The sequence below is a fragment of the Felis catus genome, chromosome B3 (genome assembly GCF_018350175.1).
Source record: "Felis catus isolate Fca126 chromosome B3, F.catus_Fca126_mat1.0, whole genome shotgun sequence".
Taxonomy (NCBI): Eukaryota; Metazoa; Chordata; class Mammalia; order Carnivora; family Felidae; genus Felis; species Felis catus.
In genome coordinates this window covers 20,933,608-20,958,992 of record NC_058373.1, presented here as the reverse complement: position 1 = coordinate 20,958,992, position 25,385 = coordinate 20,933,608, and the positions used below count along the sequence as shown (strand labels likewise).

At 53.6% G+C, this 25,385-nt stretch overlaps 2 protein-coding genes and 1 long non-coding RNA gene across 10 annotated transcripts in view; 1 reads left to right on the top strand and 2 right to left on the bottom strand.

The window, feature by feature from the left end:
- APBA2 (amyloid beta precursor protein binding family A member 2) overlaps window positions 1-25,385 on the top strand; it is a 283,086-nt gene that overhangs the window by 254,427 nt on the left and 3,274 nt on the right. For 5 of the 7 annotated variants that reach the window (XM_045058911.1, XM_045058910.1, XM_045058912.1 and 2 more), the window contains 5 exons: window positions 1,679-1,858; window positions 2,906-3,118; window positions 4,695-4,814; window positions 10,097-10,237; window positions 12,632-13,306. In XM_045058911.1, the coding sequence (XP_044914846.1) occupies window positions 1,679-1,858; window positions 2,906-3,118; window positions 4,695-4,814; window positions 10,097-10,237; window positions 12,632-12,703 (726 nt within the window). In that variant the 3' untranslated portion in view covers window positions 12,704-13,306. Of the gene's footprint in view, window positions 1-1,678; window positions 1,859-2,905; window positions 3,119-4,694; window positions 4,815-10,096; window positions 10,238-12,631; window positions 13,307-25,385 lie in introns of those variants that run through there. The other 2 variants (XM_045058913.1, XM_045058914.1) reach the window with 2 other exon arrangements.
- On the bottom strand, window positions 2,131-3,020 carry LOC109500547. The gene is made up of 2 exons (XR_002158152.2): window positions 2,882-3,020; window positions 2,131-2,199 (listed from the first exon to the last, which is right to left on the bottom strand). It is a non-coding gene; the product is annotated as an uncharacterized LOC109500547 (long non-coding RNA).
- FAM189A1 (family with sequence similarity 189 member A1) overlaps window positions 14,955-25,385 on the bottom strand; it is a 451,690-nt gene continuing 441,259 nt past the window's right edge. For both annotated transcript variants that reach the window (XM_023255006.2, XM_045058915.1), the window contains 3 exons: window positions 21,113-21,319; window positions 19,448-19,522; window positions 14,955-18,327 (listed from right to left, as the gene is read on the bottom strand). In XM_023255006.2, coding sequence (XP_023110774.1) covers window positions 18,005-18,327; window positions 19,448-19,522; window positions 21,113-21,319 — 605 coding nt within the window. In that variant the 3' untranslated portion in view covers window positions 14,955-18,004. The remainder of the gene's footprint in view (window positions 18,328-19,447; window positions 19,523-21,112; window positions 21,320-25,385) is intronic.

The following is a 25,385-nucleotide window of genomic DNA, read 5'->3' as shown; positions in this document are numbered from 1 at the left end:
GTCACTTAGTGGTCCCCAGGACACAGCATCTCTGCCTGGTCCACCCAAACAGCACTGCCAAAATACCAAAATACTGATCTTGGGTGTGGGCAGGGCTTACTCCAGTGAACATTGGCTTGTCCTTCCTGTAAACTGTTGAGGGCCCAGTGTAGGAGGGCAGTTCAATCTAGAATCTGCACCTATTTCAGGAAAGCCTTCCACGCTCTGCCATTATTACCTAGCCCAGCCCACTTCGTTACAGACACATAGTCATTTGTGGCACTTAAATCATGCAGTGTGTAGAAGGAGGAAGGGATTTAGGCATTTAGGTCAAATCCTTTGTTTCCCAGTCCTGAGGTTTGCTGAGGGCACCCATGCAGAAGGCCCCCTTGATGGCTGTTGGGGAGGCAGGTGGTGGCAGGGGGTAGACCAGCAGTGGGGTCCCCTTACTCCAGGGCTGGGGGAGGAGGCCCTGTGGTGGGCCAAGCCGCTGGGAGCCCTGTTGCTCTCCAGGGCCACACAGCTGTTAGTGTGCTTGGCATCCTTCTGGGAGCTCGGGGTTTAGCTCTTGCCACCCACCTGTCCCCCATCTGCACACTGGCTGGTGACAGGGAATGCCTGACAATGACTTTTCAATGTCCAGGGCTCTGCAGTGTCAGAGATTCAGTAATGTCCACACAAGTGGTTCCCTGAAGTGGAAAGAAGTGATTTTCTCTGTGGGGTCTGTGCTGGTGCCCCTAGGTCTGGTGCTTCTTATCGACCTCAGCCTGGAACAGCCACACCCCCCACCAGAACAGCTGAACACACACCTGCCTCCCCAGTTGCCATTGGGTTCAGTTGTTGAGGAGACATAAATGTTGGGGAGACAACTGACAGTCTCTGTGACACTCCCTGAAGAACACACCTCTAGTCTATTTTGGAAATAAGAGGGGTGGAAAGAAAATATAGGACAGTCACCAATGGAAGCAACAAAAATATGATATTTAGCAAACAATTCATAATTTTCTCTGACTTTTTGAAATTGTGCTTTGTTCTGGATGGTCTGGGACTTAAACAGCTCAGGTGGGAGCAGTCAGGATTGGTCCCTGACAGCAGATAGTCAGCCGACCAGGGGGCGTTAGTGGGAAGACAGCTATCACCAGAAGAGAGCCTACAATTAAAAAAAATTCTTTTTAATGTTTAGTTTTGCGAGAGAGACAGAGTGCAAGTCGGGGAAGGGCAGAGAGAGAGGGCGAGACACAGAATCTGAAGCAGGCTCCAGGCTCTGACCTGTCAGCACAGAGCCCAGCGCAGGGCTTAAATCCTCGAACCATGAGATCATGACCTGAGCCAAACCAACTGAGCCACGAGGCACCCCTCTTTTTGTTGTTGTTGTTGTTGTTTATTTATTTATTCTGAGAGAAAAAGCAAGGGAGAGGCTGAGAGAGAGAGTCCCAAGCAGGCTTCACACTGTCAACACAGCTCAATGCGGGGCTCTAACTCCAGAAGAGCAAGATTATGACTTGAGCTGAAACTGAGAGTCGGATGCCTTACCCACGGGGCCGCTCGGGTGCCACCCCCCACTTGTTCCTTTAAACCTGGACAGGGGTCCTTTGTAGGCTTCTGTGTGCACTCTGCCCCCAGCCCTGCCGCGGCCACTCTGCTCCAGGCAGCATGGAGCCTGTGCTAGTGTCTCCAGTGGGCTTCTCCCTGCCCACAGGCCCAGCTGATCGCACAGTCCATCGGCCAGGCCTTTAGCGTGGCCTACCAGGAGTTCCTGCGGGCTAACGGCATCAACCCAGAAGACCTGAGCCAGAAAGAGTACAGCGACATCATCAATACCCAGGAGATGTACAACGATGATCTCATCCACTTCTCGAACTCAGAGAACCGCAAGGAGGTGAGCCGCACGCACCCTCGGCAGGCCCCGGGCACCACGCTGCACTGGCCTCTGCCACCCATGTTGGGTCCCTGAAGAGCTGGGGCCAGCCGGCACTGCCCCACACCAGCTCACTGCCAGAGGACTGGAGCCCTAGAAGGGCTCCTCAAATCCCTGTCCTCACTGCAGAATGAAGTGTTGCCCAGAATGCTTGCTCCTGCCTTCAGAGCTGAGCGCTTGTGTGTGAAATGAGGTGTTGTTGTAACGAAGGAGCTGATTACAATCAGTCTTAATGACCTTGAAAATGTGCCTTTTAATGCTGCTATTATCATCTACTGGAGCTCAGCACCCAGGAGGTGTTTCTGAAAAGCATATGAGAAGCATCTTTAAAACAGGGAACTTGGGTGCTCTGCCCAGGGGAGTTTCAAAGCTGCCAGGAGTGGAGGCCTCAGCAGGTTCCTGTGTGTGCTGTTGGGGGGCAGGGGTGGGGGGGGGGCGGGGGGAGGGCCTTAGAAAGTTATCCTAAGACACAAGAGCAAATACCCTGGGGATGACCCATACCCTGACTGCTTGCAAATGAGTGGATGAATGACCCTTATTGTTTGTTGAATGAATAAATGACCCTGGCTGCTTGTTGAATGAGTGAATGAATGAATAATCAGACTGCTTATTGAATGATTGAATGAATGCATGATCCTGGCTTCTTGCGGAATGCATGACGGGCAGCTTTCTGAGAAAGTGACCCTTGGGATGGATGGGACGTAGGACTTTTCTAGACAAGAGCAAGAGCCAGGGGCAGATATGAGGCCTGGAGTCTGAGAACATTCTTCTTGCCTCCTCCATGGGTATGTGGGAGGTGAGGAGAATGGGAGGCAGGACACTGGAGCCATGCTTGGGCCTGGGGGAGTCCATGCTGGGCATGGGTGGGAGGTTGTCTGCTCCTGATTTCCAGGATTGTTGGGGGCACCCCAGGAGGGCTTGGGAGCCAGAGCTGGGTGAGGCTGGAGGGTAGGCGGGCAGGTCCCCGGCCCCCATCACGGGCACCTCTCACTGCTGGTTTCCTTGCAGCTGCAGCTGGAGAAGCACAAGGGGGAGATCCTGGGCGTGGTGGTGGTGGAGTCAGGCTGGGGCTCCATCCTGCCTACAGTGATCCTGGCGAACATGATGAATGGCGGCCCAGCTGCCCGCTCAGGGAAGCTGAGCATCGGGGACCAGATCATGTCCATCAACGGCACCAGTCTGGTGGGGCTGCCCCTCGCCACCTGCCAGGGCATCATCAAGGTGCGCACACAGGGCCCCTGCCTTGTTTTATTCTCACTGCATTGTAATCCCCCCTTGACACATGAGGAGACAGGTGCAGACAGACCCACCCAGTGATGTTGACCCCAAGACTACACCATATCACTGAAATCAGAGAAGGACCTGGGCTGCACTTGGGGGTGAAAAGGGGATGTTTGGTTTCACTTATGCCAGTTCTGAGGGACACGGACCCCCGGCAAGGGCCGAGGAACCACAGATGCAAGGTGACCTGGTTTGTATGGGACTTTCTCAGGTTAACTCCAAGAGTCCCGTTTCCAGGGCATACTGAGAGGGATGGTCACCCTGCATGGGTGTGAGAGCCGGGAGGCTGCTCCTACCGTCTGACCCGTGAGCTTGGGCTTTTGGAAGATGCTGAGCTGCTGGCCCCTGCAGGGACTGGGGGTGGGGAGGTCTTCATACCTAAACCAGGTCTCCAAGAGCCCCAGGACAGAAAGAACAGAGAGACCAGGAGGCCTGGCACAGCATTGCCTTTGCTCTGTCCAGGGTCTCCAGACGGTTCTGCCTGCTTGGGGGCCATCCTGTGGCCTTCTGTTTGTGGTCTGCCCCCAGCCCCTGTGGCTTGTTCCCTCCTCATCTGCTATGGTCTTGGTGCTGGAGGACACCCCTCTGCCCTCCCTTGTCAACCTGGGAGATAAAGGGCATTCTCAAGGCCCGAGCATCCCATGAGCCGGCTCTCAAAGCCAGCCCAGCAGAGTGTGTGCCTGATGAGTGACCACCTAGGAAGACAGATGATAGACACAGGAAAGGCTTCAGTCTGCAGTACCAGAGGTTTTGTCTGCCTGGAGCTTCTCTCCGAGGGCTGCAGTTCCTGGGGTACCTGGTCACCCAGGCTCTGATGGGGCTGTGTAGGGAGCAGGATGCCCACTATATCCAGGCAGCTCTGAGCAGCATCCAAGGCTCACGACTGGCCAGAGGAACAAGCTGAAACTGCAGCCACATTGAGGCCTGCCCCCCGCCCCATCCTCACCTCACCCCCGCATTTAACCTCACAATAGGGGCCTGGGGTGCATCCTCTCTGGGGCCTGAGGTCACCCTTGGCTGCAGCTGGCTCAGTCTCTGTGTGGATGCTAGATCCCCTGGCTTACAGATTTTCACTGAGCCTGTCACTTCCTGACCCATCAGCAGTTTTGTCTGGAGGAAGGCTTCCCCATGGTCCTTCCAGACAGAAAGTGCTCCTCTGCATGCAGTGTGGGGAGGGCCCCTCCCGCAGTCCTCGGAGGGTGACCCTGGTGCTGTCTCTTCGGTTGTGTACAGTGGTTCTCAGGGCCTGGCCTCCGGCTCCAGGAGCAGCTTGTCTTCACATGGGTCAGAGGGCACAGCAGAACACAGTGGGCCACGGCACCCGTTGCCACGTGCGTGGGAAAGCCAGTGGCCCCATGTACAGGTAGCACAGAGGGACGTAGAGGCTGAGAGGTGACTGACCCATCGGATCCAGGGCTACCCCCCTGCCAGCCGACTCCTCCTCGGTCTAGGCCTGTGAGAGTGTGCTGGTAGGTGGCATCTAAGGCTCCCTCATGACCCCTTCCCCGCTCTGCAGGGTCTAAAGAACCAGACACAGGTGAAACTCAACATCGTCAGCTGTCCGCCAGTTACCACGGTCCTCATCAAGCGGCCTGACCTCAAGTACCAGCTGGGCTTCAGCGTGCAGAACGGGATCGTGAGTCTGCCCTCTCTACCTTGGCCACCTTCACTGTGCACATGTGGGCCCAGATTCAGGGGGCTGGGGGGTGGCCGCTCTCTACCCACTCTGTCCCTGGGACCGCTCCCATCTGATGGGACAGGCCCTGGCTGGTGGGCACAGTGGCCAGCAGCCAGGCCATACAGGGCAGGAGTTTTCAGCAGCTCCCAGGGCAGGCCTGAGCCGGGAGGGAGGGCTGACGTGTGGCCTAGGAATGGGTCCTCAGGCCCTACGTGAAGCATCCTTGTCCCTGTCATGGCTGTTCTCGGCAAACACTTGCTTTGGAGGAGAGGCAGGAGTTTTTTCCCCAGTGCAGTCTAGACACATACAGCCAATGGCAACATCTGACTCCCTGTGTTCAACAAACAGATATTCAATCATTTGCTCGTTCATTCACCCACCCAGAGCCATTCGTGAGGTGTCTGCACCATGTCAGGCACTGAGGAAGCAGGAGGGTTTCCAGGAGGAGGTGATTCTGGGCTTGAGTGAGTGTTGGTCTGCCCAAACATTGCGTGTTCCTTAGGCCAAAGCTCTGGATTCAGAGTTCCCGCACCCTCGGCCTCCTCTGAGGACAGGAGAGCTATCCTTTACCCCTCACAGCATGCTCAGGTTGGAGTGGCTTCACCCAGCCTCCCCACAGGGGCCTGGCCTGGTAACTTTTCCCTCCATGTAGTGTCCTGCTGCCTTGCAGTACTGGAGCTCTCCCCTGGGTGGCGCCTCTCTCACGACCACCAGCCTCCTGTCCCCAGGGCCAGTAAAGCTCTCAGATGTGCCCTTCTCCCCTCACCAAGCCCCACCAGGAGACCTGGCTCCAGCTGGCCTGGGGTAGCCACAAGGCAGCTGGTTGGTGTCCTCCAAGCAGGCCAGCAGTGACCAGGGAGTCCCTCAGCCTCCACAGCACCTGACCACAGCTGGGTGGATGGTAGCAGGATGCCTGGCTTGGGACCGGCATCAGTCAGCTCCTGCGCAGACCCATTGTGGTTTCCTGCCTTGATCACTACAGAAGCACTTCCTGCACCAGGTGGCAGTGGTTAATGTGCAGGGTAAGCAGTTAGCTGAAGGATGTCCCAGCACTGGGGCATCTCAGTAAATCTCGGTGCTGTCCCATGAGAGGTGAGAGGGAGGGGTCCTCTGCACAGCTGTCAGTGTGCATGTGCACATATGTGTATGTGCATATGTGTGTGCTTGTACGTGTGTGCACACCTGTGTTTGGGGGTGTGCTAGCCTGGGCTCTGGCCTCCTTCTGGAGCTTAGTGACCCTGTCTTTCCTCCAGAACGAGAGGCCCATGTGGCTAAGAAGCTACATTATGTTGTAGAATCGGCCTCTCTCACCCCCTTTTCTTTAGCCCCAGCTGTCTCCTAGGACATCTGTTTTTTGTTTTAATTGTGATAAAATTGATTATCATCTTTTAAAACACTGTTTATTTATTTTGAGAGAGAAAGAGAGAGGGAAGGAGAGAATCCCAATCACACTCTGCCCTGTTAGCACAGAGCCTAGAGGGGTTCGATCCCATGAACCATAGGATCATGACGTGAGCTGAAATCAAGAGTTGGACCCTTAAGCAACTGAGCCCCCTAGGAGCTCCTCGATTATAATCTTACCCATTTTCAAGTGCTCAGTACATTCACACTGTTGGGCAGCCAATCTCAAGAAGTCTTCATCATGCAAAAGTGGAACTCTGCACCCACCAAACACTGACTTCTCATTCCTGCGCACCCGCCCTGCCCCTGGCTTCTGGCAGCCACCATTTTATCTTCTGCTTCTGTGAACTTGAATACTCCAGGTGCTTTATGGAAATAAGTGGGATCAGACAGCACTTGCCCTTTTGCAACTGGCCTATTTGACCCCCACCATAATGTCCACAGGGTTCATCCACCTCGTAGCATGTGTCAGAATTTCAATCCTTTTTAGGACTGAATGATACTCCATTGTAGGAATAGACCCCATGTGGTCTTCCACTCATCCATCAATGGACATTGATGGGTTTGGGTTGCCTCCACCTTTTGACTGTAGTGACTCATGCTGCTCTAAACATGGGAGTGCAGGACTTCCATTTTTCCAGTCTATCTAGTTTCATTGTTGTCAGTACTCAGAGGCCCCCTGATCCATCTTTCTGGGGTGTCAGTCCATCTGTCTGTCAGTTCTAGGAACCAGGAAATGGAGCCACAACCACAGGGCATCCCTGTGGAGCTGGTGTCTGCAAGGCTGGTCCAGTTAGGGAATGGCATTTTCTGTCACCATTTCACAGAGGACTAAGGGACAGGGAGGTGAAGTAACTTGCCCTCCACACTCCCAGCTGGAGCAGAGCAGGGATTGGGCCTGAGGCCAGCTGTTGGGAAGAGCAGACCCACACTCCCACTCCCCACCTTCAGATGCTTGTATGCAGTGGGAGGGTGTCAGGGGGAGCGTGTGCATGGATTTGACACCATTTACGAGCAGTGCAGGGGCCAATAAGTTTGTATCTAGGGCCCAGGACATTAGTAACCAATGTAAGTGCTCCTGAAGCCTTGATTAGGGCTTCGGTGGTGGGCCAGCCAGTCTCTCCTCTGACTAGGACTGCAGGGACCATTGTGCCCGCTGACAGTGGTGTGCCACGCAGCCAAGTTCCCCTGAATCCTCTGGAAAAGTTTGCTGACATCTGAGTTAGTCTTGCACAAGTGCTTTTTCCATTTTCAGCTTCATTACACCCAGAGTACAGTGCATTAGTTTGCAGACAGGCCACGGATGACCCACTTAGCACTGTTTCTAAACGGATCCTTCCTCTCTCTTTCCACACCACCATTCAAGAAATCAAGATGTCTCCCTCTGGGAGACACCAGCCTTCTCCCCCACAGAAGTGCACCCCATGAAGTTGGAATGCCCCACACCCTGGTTCCTGTGGGCACCTCGTTTGGGAAGGCTGGGACCAGTGTGTGTGTGTGCATGTGTGTGCTTGTGTGTGCACATGGCCTTCTCCTCAACACTTCCTGCTCCCTTCTGTCCTCTCCATCTGCCTGACCCCCAGATTCCAGCCGGGGTCACCTGCCAGGGTGGGGATCCATCCTCCCGGCAACTCCCTCTGAGGGTGCAGAGCTGTTTTCTCCTCCCTCTTCACCTTCTGTCCTGAATCTCCGTGACTATGGGGGAAGCTGCCACCAGGGATTGAAGATTGCACCTTCTCTGGTGTGTCTCCTTCTCTGCTGTGACCGGGAGCAAACTGGGTGCTTCTTGGTAAGGCTGGGAAGTGAACCAGGTCACCCCGAAGCACCTTCTTCAGGATCTTCAGAGAAACAGTTACAGTGGGGACAAAATGCCCTTAAATCATTTGGGAGGGGGGAAGAAAAGAATAGAAGTTACTCCTTAATTCTTGTATGGAGAATTTGGGCAGTCAGGCAGGCAGGGAGCTCCCCGTTTCTGGAAAATGGGTGGCGACGGCTCACCCTGCTTCTCTCCTTCTGCCTACCCCCCGGTTGAGCCTGGACTGTACCGAGTGCTCAGGTTCCAGTACTGTGACCAGCTCTGGGCAGGAGTCCAGTTGCCTGGGCAGTGGTGGCCTGGGACTGTGACATCAGTCTGTATATATGTCCTCTACCAGAAAGACAGGGACCCTGAAGGTTGGGAGGGACCCATTTTTTAAGTTGGTTTAGAAAGGCCTGTGGCATTAGTGACAAGACAGGATCCACAAAACAAATGACAGATGGGAATCCTGCATGTGGTACCAGGGCCAGCCTGTGGTCAGTGGCCTTGTAAGCCTATGGTGGCCTTAAAAAGTTGCCATGCAAGGTCCTAAGGGAGGGAAGGGGAGGCAGGCAAGTGGGGGAGAACTGTCCTGTTTAAGGGGATGGTCATCCCCCCAGCAACCTTGGAAATCAGAGGGCCCAGCTGAATGAGCAGGACTGGCAAGGGATTGGATGAGGAGTTGGCCTAACAAAGGCAGGGGTCCTTGGGATGAGGGCAGGGGGTGTGTACCACAAGGCATGGAGGAGAGTCTTGGGTCATGTAGAGCCTTGCTATGGAATGAAAAGAACAGTGAGTCAGGAAGAAGGGCTTGGCTGTCCCCCTGCATCTTCCACCACCTGTGGTTATGCCTCCTGCTGGCAGGTTGGCCCTTGACCTCTTAGGGTGCTGACCAGAATGACCCTTCCTGACTCTGGCTTGGGGTTCCCTGCCTTTTCAAGTCTAAAGATGCCCAAAAATGTCACAAAATCCTCAATGAGATGAAAGCTGTTTTGGTAGTGTTTCCTGATTAAGGAAAGCAGACCGTGAAGATAAAGGGCCACCGTGAATTCCGTGAGGCCTTTAGATGACGTGGGTGGCCCCTGGGCACTCTGGGGACAGGGTTCTGGCAGCCTAGGCCTCTGCTGCCTGGCTCAGTCTCCAGCACGGGTGGTGGGGTGCAGCCTTCCAGGGCTTCTGAGATAATGCTGAGAAAGGGGCAGCCGGGGTCTAGGCAGTGCCAGCTGCAGTGCCTGTGGTCAGGTGCCAGGGTGGGTTAGGCAGGAGAGACCTCCGGTGGCCAGCAGACTCTCAGAAAGCCTCAGCTCCAGGGTCCCTGCTGTTGGACCCCTGCGTTGGGTCCTTGGAAAGTGTGGTGGAGAGGCACCTGGTGTCCTCTCTGCCCCCACCTGCCTCCGCATCTCCAGGACTTGGGCACGGCTCCTGTGGAGCCATCAGGGTGCAGCTGGCCCCCCTCCTCTCCCTGAGCCAGCAGCTCCCATCTGGGACCTGCTGCCCTCTCTGTGTTGTCTGGGCGGGCGTCCGCCTTTCTGATGCCACCATCTTTAGGGAAACCCCAAGTGGGTGGATTTCACAAAACTTAGGGCCCTCATCATTTCCCCCAGCTCTTTCTGTTTGTTGGCTCGTGAATTCATCACCTCCTCTTGAGGTGGGAACAGTGATTTCTTCAGTTCAAAGAGGAGCAGAGTGTGGCTGCTGGAGAATCTTGTAGGATGTGCTTCAACTGCACACACTACCAGTACTCTACACTCCTCTGACCCAGGAACAGAGGCTCTGGGATGGCTGAGGGGGCAGAGCCACTGTAGGGAATCTGAGGGCCTGCAAGGGTCTCCCACAGGCCAAGCTGTTGGCTTTATTGTTTTTAGCCTATTCCAAATCATAAATGTGCCCGTTGGTGAGTCAGCAGATTGCATACATAAGCAGTTGTCCTGTGGGTTTCTTTTTCTGCGTGATTAATTTCCCTGCTTCCGTGTTTGGGGACAGCAGTGAGCTCCTTGTGGGCATGGTGAGGACTTGCATGCTGACCTGATGCGTGTCTGCTTAGATCTGCAGCCTCATGAGAGGGGGCATCGCAGAGCGAGGAGGCGTCCGAGTCGGCCACCGCATCATTGAGATCAACGGGCAGAGTGTGGTGGCCACAGCCCATGAGAAGATAGTCCAGGCTCTTTCTAACTCAGTTGGAGAGGTAAGGCCATGCCTGTCACTTTGCTGGAGTCAGAACCTGAGTCCAAGGCCATCTGGGCCCTACATTTCCATGACTGACATCTGTGCCCCAAGTGGGGTATGTGAGGTGCTCAGGAAAGCCACTGGTTCCCGCCCCCCAGGAATACTTGCCTTCTTAGGAGAGCCATCCTTGCTGGAATCTTGGAGCGTGTCTGTGCTAGTCATGTGCTTCCACCTTGACCTGCGTGACCCACCCCCTCTCTAGGGAGCCCTGGGCACCCACTGAGCTGCTGGGCTGGGCCTCTCACCCAGGGAGTACCTGTGACGAGGCTGAACGGCTGCATTTGGCTGTTCACTCTGGCTCTGTTTGTGCAGCCAACAGGAGGGCAAAGGTGGCTGACGCCTTTTCTAGAACTGGATGTGCATGCTCAGTCTGGGAGCTCTTCCTTCTGCAGGACCCCTGCCCTTCCAGGGCACGAGGCTCTGGCCACCCCGGAAGTGGGGTCACTGCTCCGCCTGCTTCCTGCCGTCTTCCCATCCACAGAGCAGGCCAGCCGTGGCTGATGCACCCTTTCCTGCTTCTCTGGCTTTAACCTTCCTCCTCTTCTACTTCTTTCTGGCATCGGAGCAATGCCAGCCTGAGGTGGACGGGGGTAGGAGGAGAGGGGCACAGTTTTCCTCAAGGAGTTCACAGGTGAACAGGGCAATTTGGGGGTGAGAAGTAAGGTGCTCAGAGTATGTGAAATGGAAGGAGGCCTCACCCAGCACGAGTGTGTCTGGTGGGTCGGAAGAGGGGTCTGTTGCAAAGGGGCCCGTGCTGGGTGGGAGTTTGCATTTAATTCTGAGGGCTGTTGGGCCTCTCAGGCCCTGTGGCCATGTGGGGAAGAGTGTGGCTTCCATTTTGGTAGCCACTGGGGGTAAAGCTTAGTCCCTGGGTGGATGCTGTTTCTGAGGGGGTTTCTGACCACAATTCCTGAGGTCTACTCGGTTTTTTGTGAAACTACCGGGCTGGGGGAGGAATCCAATTTTCCCATAGATTGATGGTGGCTGATGGCTGGCTCTCAAAAGGGAGAGGGGGCCAGGTTGGCACCATTAGTGTCCTTTTTTACAAAGGGCTTCCCAGGAAGGAAAATCTGATGTTTGAAATGGCCACCCCACTGGGGCGATCAGCCTCAACACCTATGAAGAAGCCAGTGGAGTGAAGGAGAAATGTTTTCAGCTCTTCAGACCTGAGATGAATTGATATTCAGAGAGGCACAAAAGCGGCCAAGGGTGTGGCTAGGAGACTGAAGTATCTGCCTGTGTTTTCCACCATCCCTGAGCACATTTGGAAAATTAGTTCCTCGATAACAAGACTTGAGGTTTGGGGTGGGTTTCAGATTGAGGAATTACACAGAATATTCTTCTGGTGGAAAAAGCCATGCTGGGCGTGGTGGATGCACTAAAATCTAAATTGATCAAACATATCCTGGGGGCAGGGACAGGCAGGGGGCAGGTGACACTGTAAAAGCCATCTGCACAACTGGCTTCTCTGGGTTGGTCACCCAAGGGCCTGAGACCTGGTTGCTTGAGGAAAGGCGGCCCCCGGGAAGGCCACACCATGCGCTGTCCCCCCCTGCCCTAGGTCACCTCTTGCTGGGCACCCAGGAGAGTGAAGCCAGTGCCACCCGTGCCAGCCACACCTCCCAGAGCCCCAAGGCCTGAGCCTGGCACAGCCCTGGGCTGGCCCTGCTGGAGCAGAAACCACCTTTTCTGTGCATCCACTGGTCTCATTCTTCTTCCCAGTGCCCTCACAGGATTTGGGGGGATGTGCCCCACAAGGGCAGTCTCCCTGGGAGGCCATCTTGTGCCTTGCTTGTGCCCCCCGGGTCCCCTTGGATCCAGGGAGGGAGGCCAGGCCCCCAAAGGCTCATTTGCTAACTGAACCCCAAAGGATGGAGGGGCCTGAGGTCCCTGGCCCTCCTCCATATATTCTCAGACGCCGGAACCCTCACTTTTCCCTGGCTGCATGGGAAGGGCTTCAGAGGCCTGGGAACCCCCCAGCCTGCCTCCAGTTGAGTGGGCAAATCATAGTCACAATTAAAAATCTGATTTTTTGCCCCTCTGCTGTCAGCTTGAGCTGCAGAAAAAACTAGCACTTGAGCTTGTGTGAAACCCTCTGAAGACCCGGATGGGGAGGTCCAGTAAGAGTATACAGTGTCAGGAAATGCTTTCTAAACCTTCATTGACGACGTCATTTTGCCTGCACTCTGAAAGCTGGTACTTTGCACAGAAAACCCTCAGGGGGTTTCTGCAGCCAGCCAGTTCCTGGAGTGTTTGTTCTCACTTGATTGCATCAGGGGGAGGAGAGAGGCCTTCAAGGGGAGGGGAGAGCCGGGAGCAGCGAGTCTGTTCAGCCCCTGTCTCTCATTGACAGATCCACATGAAGACCATGCCTGCGGCCATGTTCAGGCTCCTCACGGGCCAGGAGACCCCGTTGTACATCTAGGCCCACCCAGCCTGCACCGCCCAGCCCACCTGGGTTCAAAGGAGCTGGAAGGCTGGACCCAGGACTTGACCCCTGACCCCACAGCCAACCCAAGGACACTGGCTTCTCTGAAGGGTGTGCCCTCACGACCCACTTTTTTTTTTTTTTTTTTTTGGACAAAAAGGGGTATCTTTTCATCCAAGGAGAGTCACAGGAACCAATCTGTGTAGAACAGTCAAGTGTTTTGCTGCATTCTGACCCGTTTCCTCACTGCGACGGACAAGGGTGTTTGTCTGTAGCTCTGTGTGGTGTGGAGTGTGTCTTTCCTCCCTGAAGCCGTGGAAAGCGGACGTGGGCACTTGCGGACACGGCCCTGGAGGGGCCCCGCGAGGACAGCAAGCTCTGGGGGCCCAGTGACCGTCCCTTCTGCCCGCCCCCCCTGTCTGGGGGCCCGGGGTGCCTCGGGGGAGGGCACCCTGACAGTCCCGAACAGCCCCGAATGGGCCGATTCTGCCGCTGCGGCCGGCTCTCGGGGTGTGACTTGTAAGTGACGTCTGGGAACATGTGATTGTATTTAAAGAGGAGGGAGACGTTCCTGAGTTAAATAAAAGATGATGGCTACAACACAGAAACTCCATATTTATTTAGATAATCTCACGGTTTTGACTTTGACAAGCCATTCTTCAGACTCCAGGGTTTTCAGATGACCGGTCGCCATGCCTGCCGCTCCTGTCCTCCCCTCGAGGCCACCCCTTCCCCCCCACACCCCACCTGCCGGGACACACTGGCTCCTTCTCCCAGGGACGGGGGGCACAGCTTCTGCCCTCTATTTAAAAATCTCTGTCTACACACACGCATTCACACACGAGCTCCCTCCCCCACCCCCCAAAACCAAAACCACCCTGGGAATCTCTGCCATTCCAGGGGCAGCCAGCGGTGAGCGCAGATCACTGGGCGAGCCAGGCGTCACCGCGAGAAGTATTACAGCGTGTGTAAATACGGTGAAACGTAGTCTAGTTCAGTTCCTTCGAGGTCAATGTTAACCGACGTCATTTTGTCTGGAAGTCTCTTTTTTTGGCCCAGGCCTTGAAGAATACACTGTGACTTAAGAAGCCTTACCATGCAGTAACTAAAGCTTTAGGATTACTGTATTCAAGGAGTGACCTGTGTGTTGCATGCAGCCGACCTTAGGAAGACTCGCTAATATCACTAATAAACTGAAGTCATAATAAAAAAGCTGTGTGCGTGGCTGGTTTGTCAACTGAGAAATGGATGCCCAGCTTCCCTCAACCTCAACACCTCACAGCACGGCTCTACAATGGTGCCATGTGCTGACGGCATCCCCTTCCAGGCCGGGGCCTCCAGGGGCCCTTTCCAGTGAGGTTGGAGAGGTAGGTGCTCCAAGCACCAGGTGTCAGGCCGGGCTGGCCGTGCAGTGACTACAGGGTCAGTGACGGAGACAGGTCACCAGGTCTGCCGGCCCATCCCATCCCAGGGAGGACACGGGCTGCTAATTTAATAAGGGAGAGAAACCTTTTGCTTCTCTTGATTTAAATTTCAGTGATCTCCAGAAAAGGTGAGTTGTGAGTCCATGTGTGTATGGACCACACATCCCAGTGATGTCTGCTTACCTCTAGGGTCTTTTGTGGCCTGTCCCCTGGCATGGGGAGGCAGGGGTCAACATAGGCTTTGGTCAGAAGGCCTGGTGATGGGTGTTCCCCTGTTAATCTGGGGAACCTGGCCTGGTAGGACCCACCTCTCTCTGCTGACAAGCGATCTGCTCTCCATGCTGTGAGCTACTGATGAGGCTCTTCACATCTAGCCAGAAATGGCCCATGCCCTTGGAGCTGGAGGGAAAGGGCGTCAGCTCAGGAGAGCCAGGGGTATGTGGTTGTGTTGTCCAAGACAAGGCAGGGGAACAGACTCTGGAGAGGAAATCTGTGGGCAGATGACACGGGGGGTGGGGGTCCCACCAAATGATACACATAAAAAGTTCAGATTGAAAGAGATCTCTGAGCCAGTGGCATGCATTCCTCCTGGAACCCTCGGATGTCACATGCACAGACGGAGGGGCAGCTCTGGGCCAGCACTGGCGGTACCTACATGTGTGCAGTCCCCTGCCCTCTACCCCCTCACCCCTGCCCTTCTCTGGAAGGATATTGGGAGACACGGGCGGCCACGGATGCCTCACGCTCCCTGCTGCCTCCTCAAGATCCTTCAGAGGCACACATGGGCTCTCTGCCTCTGTCCCAATTAGATCCAGAGACACAGAGGCCAGAAATAGTTTTTATTAAAACACTGATCATTATGAAAACACCTTGAGGTACATTAAATAAATACAACCTTCAAGTTGTACAAACAGGTCTCCTGTGGCTTGAAAACAATTTCCTATAAATTCTGCCTAATAGCAGCATCTGTGAATCAATACAGCTGAGGGGGGGAGGGGAAACACATCCATCTGAAATAAGCTTTCTGTTACACAGTTTGTTACAAGCATTTAATTTGCATTGTCACCAGCTGAAGGAGACTAAGTCCTTGTGAAGGATGAGCCCCGCTTGTTTGCCACAGAGATGGGGTCTAGAGCTCCCCCCACCTCGGTGTTCTTTTGGCCCCCAGGCAAATGGCAGTGTCTGGACAGGCTGTGGCCCCACGCCAAGCTGACCTCCTTTGGGTGGTGGGGAAAAGGCAGGGAGAGTGCCCAGGACCCAGGCCTTTGCAGGTGGGGGTCCCATGCCTTAGCTTTCTGGCACAGCCCGTCAAGCTCTTCCCTGGCCTGCTGATGCTTTAACAAGAGGGGTAGGAGAGGGTGCACCAGCGAGGGAAGGGAAACAGCTTTCCCCCTGGCCATGCACCCACGTGGTCTGGGCTTGGGGCGCTTGCTGCTGGGGCTCTTGGCTCTCACATGCCGCTGAGCAGAGCAGGGTCTTGGGTACTGGAACTGGCGAGTAGGGTCCCTGGCTCATACCTGGTGGCTCTAACTGGTACTCCTCTCTTCCCGGGACCTTTGCTGGAAGCCAGGACCCAGGGCCCCGCCAGAGCCCATGTGGGCCAGCTGGGGCCCTGAACGAATGGGCAGAAGGTTCTAGCTGAGTGGTATAAAATTGGGTACAGTTTCCTCAATCGCAAGATAGAGTTACTATGAGAGCAAATGCAAAACTGAGCATGAAAGGATGAGAGAAGGGCAGAGCCCTTGAGAATGTCCAGGCCTCTGGACTTCGGGCCAGAGCGCCCACTTGTACCCACATGGAGACAGAGGCTGCAGCAAGAGACCCAGATGGCGGAGAAAGTGTCCCGCCGCAGGGAGGAGAAGCAAAAGCCACAGAACAGCAGGGCAGGCTCCCAGTGGCCGCTCACAATGGCTGCATAATACTGATGCCCCAGCTCCAGCCCAGAGGTGGGAGCGGGAAGGAAAGGGGCTGGCCTCAGACTGCAGGCTTAGGACTCAGCCCAGGGACACTGCTGTGTGCAGGCCCCCAGGCTCAAGTGTGGGCCCCCCACATGGAGGTGGAAACCCCTGCAGCTTGCTAGGCTCTGGCTCCCCACCCCAGAGACACTGAAAATGCCCTGAATTCAGAGGCCAGGGCATCAACAGCCATGGATGCTTTGCTGGCAGGCTCAGGGGAGACTATTTGGAAAAACCATCAATTAACTGTACCTGTGAAGGGATTTGCTTTGAGGGACTTCAAGAGCCCTCAGCTGAGAAAAATTAGAGAAGGGATTTCCCATTTTATAGTCTGGATAAAGTGCTCATAATTCATCTCTGGGGTTTTCCGATGGAAACGTTCCGGTTGGCATCAAAAGGCCTTGATGGGTATTTTTTCAGCTCTCTTGCCTCACCCAGAGGTGAGGGAGGCAATGGCCAAGACCATCACTGAAGCAGAGTGTTCGAAGCTGACTGTCCCTGCAGGCTTCCTGAACCTCAGTTCCTGGGGGCTCCAGGCGTCTGGGCTGTAGACCCTCCCTGCCCCTCCCTCCCCAGCTTCCAATCACAAAGACGTGCCCTCCGCACATTGGCTACAGTGGGGTGCAAGGCAGAGGACAGCACGCAGACCCCAGACTGCTGAACACCAAGCAGCAGTGGCAGTTGTCAGGTCCTCCCCCCGTGCTCCACATGCCAGGCCCTTGGGCTCCATGTCAGCTCTGGGCTGCCTTGTTCAATGCAGGCCACAGCTCAGGTGCTAGTGGCCACTGTTGTAGATGGCACAGATACAGGCATTCCCACTGCCGCAGAAAGTTCTTGAAGACAGTGCTGCTCCAGGGCCATTTTTGAGAAGTGGCAGCTGGTAATGTTGCCAGAACATGAGGGGCAGGGGGACCAAGAAAGTCAGAGATGCCCAAGCTGCCATTGCAGAGGCTGGGCCTGCCTGCCCCACGTCCCCAGCTCAGTGTGTGTTTTATAGAAAGACATGACTTACAACCTGCAAGCTCCAATGCAGATGTGGCCACTGCCTGGCTGGGAAGGGACTGCTCTGGGTCATCAGAGACTTGCTTTCTCAAGAGGTGCACAGATCCTGGGACACAGGCCTCTTTCCCCAGACCTTCACCCATCCAGGCCATCCTGGGGAGGGCAGACACAGGGAAAACCCCCAAAGGGGGTCCCCAAAAGTATCTACAGAATAGGAGACCATGGACAGAGAGCCAGAGAGAAAGTGGGGAGGGCACCCCATGGAGGGAGGGTAGAGAGGGGAGGCCCAGGAGACTAGGTGATGGTGGGGCAGAGGTGGCGGGGGGTGGGGGGGAACGCATCCAGGAAAGCTTCCTGTCCTACCGGCTTGCTGCCTGGAGGTGGCCCGAGGCCCCCTATAATGATTTGTTCCCACAACAGCCCTGCTTCCTGCGGGCAGAGAGCTGGGCCTGGGCTGCCATCCGTGCTAGAATTACCCATTTTCTTTCCAGTCAGCACATGATAAAGGGTTGACTAGTGAGTGATACAAACCATAGAAAAAAATGGTCTCATTACTTGTCCTCCTCTATCCACTAAACACTCAACTAAATCAGAAGTGAGGGAGAATTTTGCTTTTTGATGGCCATGATTTTGAAGATGCTTAGTGTCTCCAGTTCCAGGTGCTACATGCCTGATAAAAACCCAAAGAGTTCACAATGGCCACGAGAGTCATTTTTCTGCATCACTGGAATAGGTAGGAAGTGTCATCCCCAAGAAAACAATGGACTGGATCCTCCGCAAGAGAGGGACAGCAGTTCCCCATCTGAGCCACCCAGAGATACTCCTGGGCTTCAGCCCCTCCCTGCACGCACAGTGGCCTCCAGCAAGGACACTCTGGCCCAGGCCTGTCTGTGTCCATGTCAAGACCTGTGACTGGTTCACACCTGGTCCAGAACATTGGCACTGAAGATGGCCTCGTCCACGTGGTGCTCATCGGACGTGACAGCCGGGCGAAAGGTGCCCACCACATGCCGTACCTCGGGAGGGAGGGCACAGTTCGAGTGTTCCAAAAATTTAGCCACCAAAACCCTGGTGTCTGCATGGGCCTTGCCGTCCATTAATGAGTGTGGCTGCTCTTTGAAGACCGTCTGTAAGGCCTCTGGCTTTAACCGGTGGTCCATTTTCCGGGGATCTAGCTGCCCAGGTGGTGAGAGCCGGTGCCGACAAGCACAGGAGGCCGTGGAGGAGTGAGATAGGGAAACTAAAAATCAAGGGAAAAGATAAAATCTGAAAACAACCAAAACAAAACAGAAGGCAGCTGTTAAATGAATTTTTTACAAAGCAAACACAAGGCTATTTGAGACAAGCTTTTTGGTGGGATTTCCATGGTCCTGGGCTGGCGCCCTGGGAGTGTCCTGTGTCCCTTCATCCCTGGTGTGGCCTGGCCCTTCTCAGCCCTGAGTTGAGCTGCTGTTAACCTAGAAGGCCCACAGCCCCCCTGGAGCTGAAGGACTGGGGATGGGACAGCAAAATGGGAAGTGGGCGGGGAGAGAAGGACAGGTGCAGGGTAGGGATCCCCCTTCCTTTTGTCTCTCTGCCAGAATTCCTGAGCTCACAGGGCACTGACCCTTTTCAGCCTTCCCTCCCTCAAAGACCTTTGCCCCTGTGGGTCCAATGGCATTAGAGACAGGTCTGCCTCAAGATCAGAGCTGGGGGTGCCAGAGGGGCAATGAGCGCACCCCCCACCAGGTCAAGGGTGGACAGGAGCCACTTCAGATGCATCAGGGCTCTGCTCCTAGTACCCACAGGCCCAAGGCCAGGGGACCTGGAAGTAGCTCCCAACAGGGCCCATGGCTGCTCTGGATAACCCAAGGAGCAGGCCCTGGTCTGATGGTGCCTCCAGAGAAAGCCAGCCCTGGCTAGTCTCCTGTGACCAACTCACCAAGGACCAGATTAAGGCCTGACTTGCCCACAGCATGTGTCTGGTCACACAGAGGAAACACATTCTGGGTGGTCTGGCCTATTTTTGATAGCAATGGAGCAAGCCTGATAATTAAGCATGAGAAACTGTAAAAAACAAAACAAAACAAAACAAAACAAAACAAAAAAACCCCTCACACATGAGGCCAATCTCCCCTCAAAATAGCATCTCATAAATACAGTGAAACAAATGGCTGCATGCATGTCAAGTCAGTTATAGGCTCTAACATGTCCTCTTGAGAGAGAAGGGAAGGGAAGGCCGTCCTTTCAAAGCCCACAGGGCTGCAGAGCCCGTGCTCACGGGTGACAACGGGAGGGCTGGGCTCAGACAAAGCCCACCAGTCACTCCCCAGCCCCCCATCTCGCAGCAGGTGTCAAAGCGTTTTAGAAGAGTATCTCACCGGTCCCCAGAGCAGCCCTGGCCAGTCCTGCTTCAAGGTCCTGGCTGCAGGAGGGCAGATGCGAAGAGGTGTTGCCTTAATCAGAGAGAGAACTCCGGTAACACATGAAACAGAAAAAGGCATTCCCGGTAACACTATAATCACCCTCCCTCGGGTAAGAGATAGATTTTAGATGCTGGATAAGCAGAGGAAAACTCGTGAACTTACACAAACCCGTGCATGGATCACACAGGAGCAGCCCCACAGCCGGCATCTGCCACAGGGCAGGCGGTGTCCCCCGGCTGGGCACAGCACAGCAGGCAATGCCACAAGCAAACCCAGTGTGTTTCATCAGAATGCCACCCCTCCGCCCCATCCCATGTCTGAAGGTCCCCAGAGACCCCGGGGAGGCACATGCTTTTGACACGTAGAACAGTAACTGTCCTGTGGAGCTGCGAAGAGGCTGTGCCGACAGGGTGGTGTGGGGACGCAGAGAAGGCACTGTGACTCGTCTTCTCTCCATCCTCACCCCTAAAATGTAATGGTTTGTGGAGTCCAAATTTCCCTGAGGGGAGGATAGGCCAAAGGAAGCCATCAGGGGGCCACAGAGTAGACACTCCCCTAAACATGCACATGTAATAGCCCTAGCAGGGAGGAGAGAAGGCTGAGCCTGGGTTCAGAGGAGCCCAGCACAGGGGAAGGAGGTGTGTGTGTGGGGGGGTGCTTCAGGAGAAGAGTCTTATGGGATCTTGTCTAGTGAGCTGGTAACTGAATGTGGGAGGGGAGGTAGCGAGATAGAGGACTGCAGGCCAAAGAGCTTCCAGGTGCAAACTCTGACGTCTCCACCAGCAGGGCCCTGGTAGGCAATGACCTCCGTGGGTTCCTAGTTCCTTCCAGGGATACACTTCTCCTGGGGCATGGGTCTTGTCTATTTGGAGGTCAGCTGGCCCAACACCACTGAGTCCAGGCAGCCAGGGGGCCTCTTCAGGGTTCTTACAGTTTCACTGGACGAAGTGTGCAGTCCAATGGCCCTGCAGCCATGATACCCACTAGTCTCTACTGGCAAAGACACATAAGAGTCATGTGGGTGATTCTGACCCCAGCTCCAAGCCACACACATGGAGTGCTGCCAAGGGTGCCCAGGAAATGCTACTGGAGACACACCCCTTCTGCTGGGGGCAGCTCCAGCTAGAGGGCACCCCACCCACCTAGAGCCATCACTGAGACACAGACATACCTTATGTGGCCCTGGGTCCCACCAGACCACTCAGCAGGCACTGGCACTTCCAAAAGGGTGGAGCCCAGGCTAGTCCTGGCTGATGGATGGATACAGCCTGTGGTCATCTGCCTGACCTGAGTGCCCACCTGGGCCCCAGAGCTGGGGTACAACCAGCAGGCTAATATCAGGGGCTGGCTGACCCTGAGTGGGCTCTCATCACCCCAAGCCTTCCATCCTTTCTCTCCTTACTCCCCAGCCAGAAAGTGGAAAGCCTGGTGGGTACACAACAGGGGCCCCTGACTGTCTCTCCCTCCCTAGAGCCCTAGGGCATTAAGACCACATTCCCAAAGTGACCCCTAAGCCAAGGTCCCAAGGCCTGGCCTTGACTCTCAGCTCACTGAGGCCTGCAGTGTCCAGGGCAGAGTAGGGCACACGCTGGGGGCACAAGGGGGCTGGGCCAGTCATACCTGCCACACTGGATGCACACGAAGTGGGGTCGCTGGTGGAGCGGGCCACACGCCCGGGACCTGGCAGTGCCTGCGTGCCCTGGTCAGGGCCCTCAGGGGACTCGAGGTCAGGTGGCAGGGGCTGCGAGGCACCCACAGGGCCCTCAGGGCTTAGGCCTGGTGCGGTGGCACCCTCGGATGCCAGGAGGCTCGAGCTATCTGCGGGCTCTGCAAGGCAAGGGACCTAGTGTTAGAACTGGCAATGGGCCACCACAGAGCCACCCGAGACAGGCACAGTGACTGCTCACACCCCTGATGGAGCTGAGAGTGAAAATCTCAGCCTCCTGGAGCTCCCCCACAGGGGGCCTGAGCAGTCTGCCCTTCAATGCCAAATCTAGACAAACCTGTAATCCTGGGGGCGTGTGAACACCGAACAGGTCTACAGATGCTCTGTGGTGTTAGAAAGGTTTTGGGGGACACCAGATGATCTCTCAAGAATCATTTCCAGGAGGGATATAGGGTGGGGGCATGTACACCCTTCACACTCCACAAGAGACTAAAAGTTGGAAACCAGCCCCATCTCCTATCCAGGGTATCCCTCGGGGGATCTGAAGTACAGGAAGGTGGAGGTCAGAGGGTGCTCGATGAACAGGGTCCATGTAGAGAAGGGCAGGGCTCAGAGGGACATCAGGGCATCCTAGCCAGGTCCTCATGGGCCTGAGAACCTGCCTGCCCCACACAGAAGGGTACAGCCTGGGGCCTCGAGTGCAAGCCGTGCACTGGTCAGGCAGGTGCGGGAACCAGCCCGGTGATGCCCACCTGATTCTCAAAGTGTGGGCTAGGCCAGAAGCATCAGCATTGCCTGGGGATATGGCAGAATTCTGACCCAATGAGTGAGAAACTCGGGGGTGGGCCCAGCCATGGGGGTTCAAACAAGCCCCTAGGGGATTCTGATGCCCCTTAAGTGTGCGACCCACTGTTATATCCCTGTGATGCTGGTCAGATCGGGCTCTAGCCCCTCACTACTCCAAGGGCCTTCCTTACCCGGGGGTACTGGATCAAAATCTGTCTTAAAATCTCAGGGGACCTGTGTGCACATTTTTTAAAGCTTGAGAAGCATTGCTCCCTCTGCTCTTTGATCCCATCACCAGGCAACGTCACAGCTGCTTGCTGTGAGGCAAATCACTCCACAGGGGTAGATTTTTGAGGTGAGCAGCTCACCTGGAGGATGCTTTGTAAGACTCACAGGAGCCTGAATAACTCCAGGGTGGGAAGCTTTGGGGTCTGTCCCATCCATCCCTTTCTGTGGGTCCTGTGGGAGGCCTCTCTGTTTCCAGTGCGCTCTGTTTCTGGGAGCTTCCCACTGCCACGAGGTTTACAGGTGACTTCCCACGTAATCCTCATGGCCCACCAGCTAACCACTCTGGAAACACGGTTAAGCGACCTCAGGGGAAGAGGGTTGTGAGGCAGCCAAGTGGTGGAGCCGGTTGGAAGCAGCCCACTTCTAGAGTGCTCTTGCTTCCCCAGCCCTGCACTGTCTACCCTTGCCCTCTCAATAGATGCTGTTTCTGGAAAACAGAAAGATGAACCGAACCTCACAAATCATATGCAAAAAAAAAAAATCTTCAGGGGTGCCTGGGTGGCTCAGTCAGTTAAGAGTCCGACTCTTGATTTCCGCTCAGGTGTTGATCTCACGGTTCGTGGATTTGATCCCTGCATTGGGCTTTGCACTGATGGTGTGAGGCCTGCTTGAGATTCTCTCTTGCTCTCCCTCTCTCTGCCCTTCCCCTGCACATGCTCTCTCTCAAAATAAACTTCAAATAAACATTCTTCAGAATGATTAATCCTCTTCTTTTTTAAAATACTAGAAGAATAGTAGTAGAAAATAGGAGAATAAGTCTACACTTAGGGTGGAGAAAGACGTTGTCACCATGACAGAAACCAGAATGGAAAAGTTTGATAAATCTGGCAAGAAAAATTCTAAAACTGTGTATAGCAACAGGCATCATTAACAGGGAAAGCATCCCTACAGTGAATAGGAAAAGTGAGAAAATGTCTCTATTTAAGTGATAGTTTTCTTATAAATCTACCAAAAAAGAAAGAAAGAAATAACCCCACAAAACACTGCAAAAAAGTGGACCCTAAACTGACCTACACTTAGGTACTAAATGTGTAAAAAGCTGTTCACACTCAATCTTGTGTGTGTACTACAGTCACCTGCAAGAGTGACAAAGATCACCAGGAATGACGATGTTTGGGGTGTCATAAACACTGCTGGTGGGTGTGCAAACCAGCAAGAAAACCTTCCCAGAATGCAATGTGGCCAACACATCAAAACCTAAAATACACATTTCCTTGGCCTCAGCAATTTCACTTTTAGGAATTTATTCTAAGGAATTGATTGGGCAAACACTCAAAGGTGAATGTATAAATGTAGAGAAGAAATACTTCCCTGTATCATTAGAACACATCAAACCAGAAAGCATAATTATTAATTCTATCAACATTACGCAGAAGTATATTAAAACTCTTTTGAAGAATATTTATTTCCTGCTGATCCTCCTTGAACTCAGCTTTCTTGCTTTTTTACAGCTTTATTGAGGTATAATTGACATACAAAAACCTGTATGTATTTAATATATACCATTTGATGAGACTGGACATAATAATATACCCTTGGTCCCAATTTTTTTTCAATAATGTTTGTTTGTTTGTTTAGAGAGAAAGGGGCAGAGGGAGAAAGAGAATCCCAAGCAGGCTCCTTAGTCAGCGTGGAGTCTGACACGGGGTTTGATCCCATGACTGTGAGATCATGACCTGAGCCGATATCAAAAGTTAGACACTCAGTCAATTGACTGAGCCACCCAGGTGCCTCAGTCCCAATTTTCTTAAAGTCTGTGATAATCCAATGGCTGAGTTCATCAGGAAAACAGAGTCACAGAGAGAGAAATGTGACTTAGCTCTGAATATCTATAAGTAATGGAAAGATAAGATTAGGGTAACATTACAGGGAAAGCTCATAGGCCAAGACGGTAACTCATTCTTGTACACCCTCACTGGCTTGTGCTGTGAGACTGTTTGTACAGTAGTAATAATCCCAGTGGACTTGCAGTTTTTCACCTAAATAGATCACAATTTCTCCTAATTAATGTATGATGATATATTTAGCATATGTAATATATTTTCCTTAACTCTTACCAATGGACTTCATTGTCCCTGTAAGTTTTTATTCTTATGAAAAACAAAAGTTATCTTCATGCTTATGGTTTTCTTTTTTGTTTTCTTCTTCTTCTTTTTCTTCTTCTTCTTCTTCTTCTTTTTTTTTTTTTTTTTTTTGCATTATTCCCCTTGGGCGGTTCTAGAAGTGTGATCACCACATCTAATGGCATAAACATTTTATGGCTCTTTATCAAGATGCTCTGTCAAAAGGGTTGAGTTCCAAGCTGCCAGTCAGGGCTGGGTAAAGCACCTGCCTGAGGCCTTGCCAGCATCCATATCCCCATTACTATTTTATTTCAATAGGTGAAAAATAATACTAGAATTTATCTCCCTCCCACCCCCCTCAAAAAATTTTAGAGCTAAATTTGTGAGTCCAACAAGGTTGTAGTATGCAAGAGAAATCACACAAGAATGAATCACATCTGTCCCATGGTTGGGCACATGTACTAACAATGAGCAGGCAGAAACCAAAAGTAAAAACAGAATACCATTTACAGCTTCTCCACAGAAAATGAAATTCCTAAGTATGCCCTTAACAAAACATGCTCAGGATCTGTATTCTGAAAATGATAAAATACTGATGAAAGAAGTCAAAGAAGATCCAGATAGAGAGACAGATGTACTATGTTCCTACACAAGAATGTTCAGCTTTGCAGGGATAGAAATTCTACCCAAATTGCTCTACAGGTTGAATGCAATTCTGGGGCACCTGGGTGGCTCAGTCTGTTGAGCGTTCAACTTCAGCTCAGGTCATGATCTCATGACTGGTGAGTTCAAGCCACCTGTTGGGCTCTGTGGTGACAGCTGGGAGCCTGGAGCCTGCTTTGGATTCTGTGTTTCCTCCTCTTTCTATCCCTCCCCTGCTCATGCTCTGTCGTCTGTCTCTCTCTCAAACAATAAATACCGCCTCCCTCCCAAATTGAATGAAATTCCTATTAAATTCCCAGCTAGAGTTTTTATAGACACAGACAAGTGGATTCTAAAATTGACATGGAAATACATAGACCCTAGAGTACCTAGAACAATCTTGACAAAGAAAAGCAAAGCAGAGGTCGGGCTTGCCTGATATTAAGGC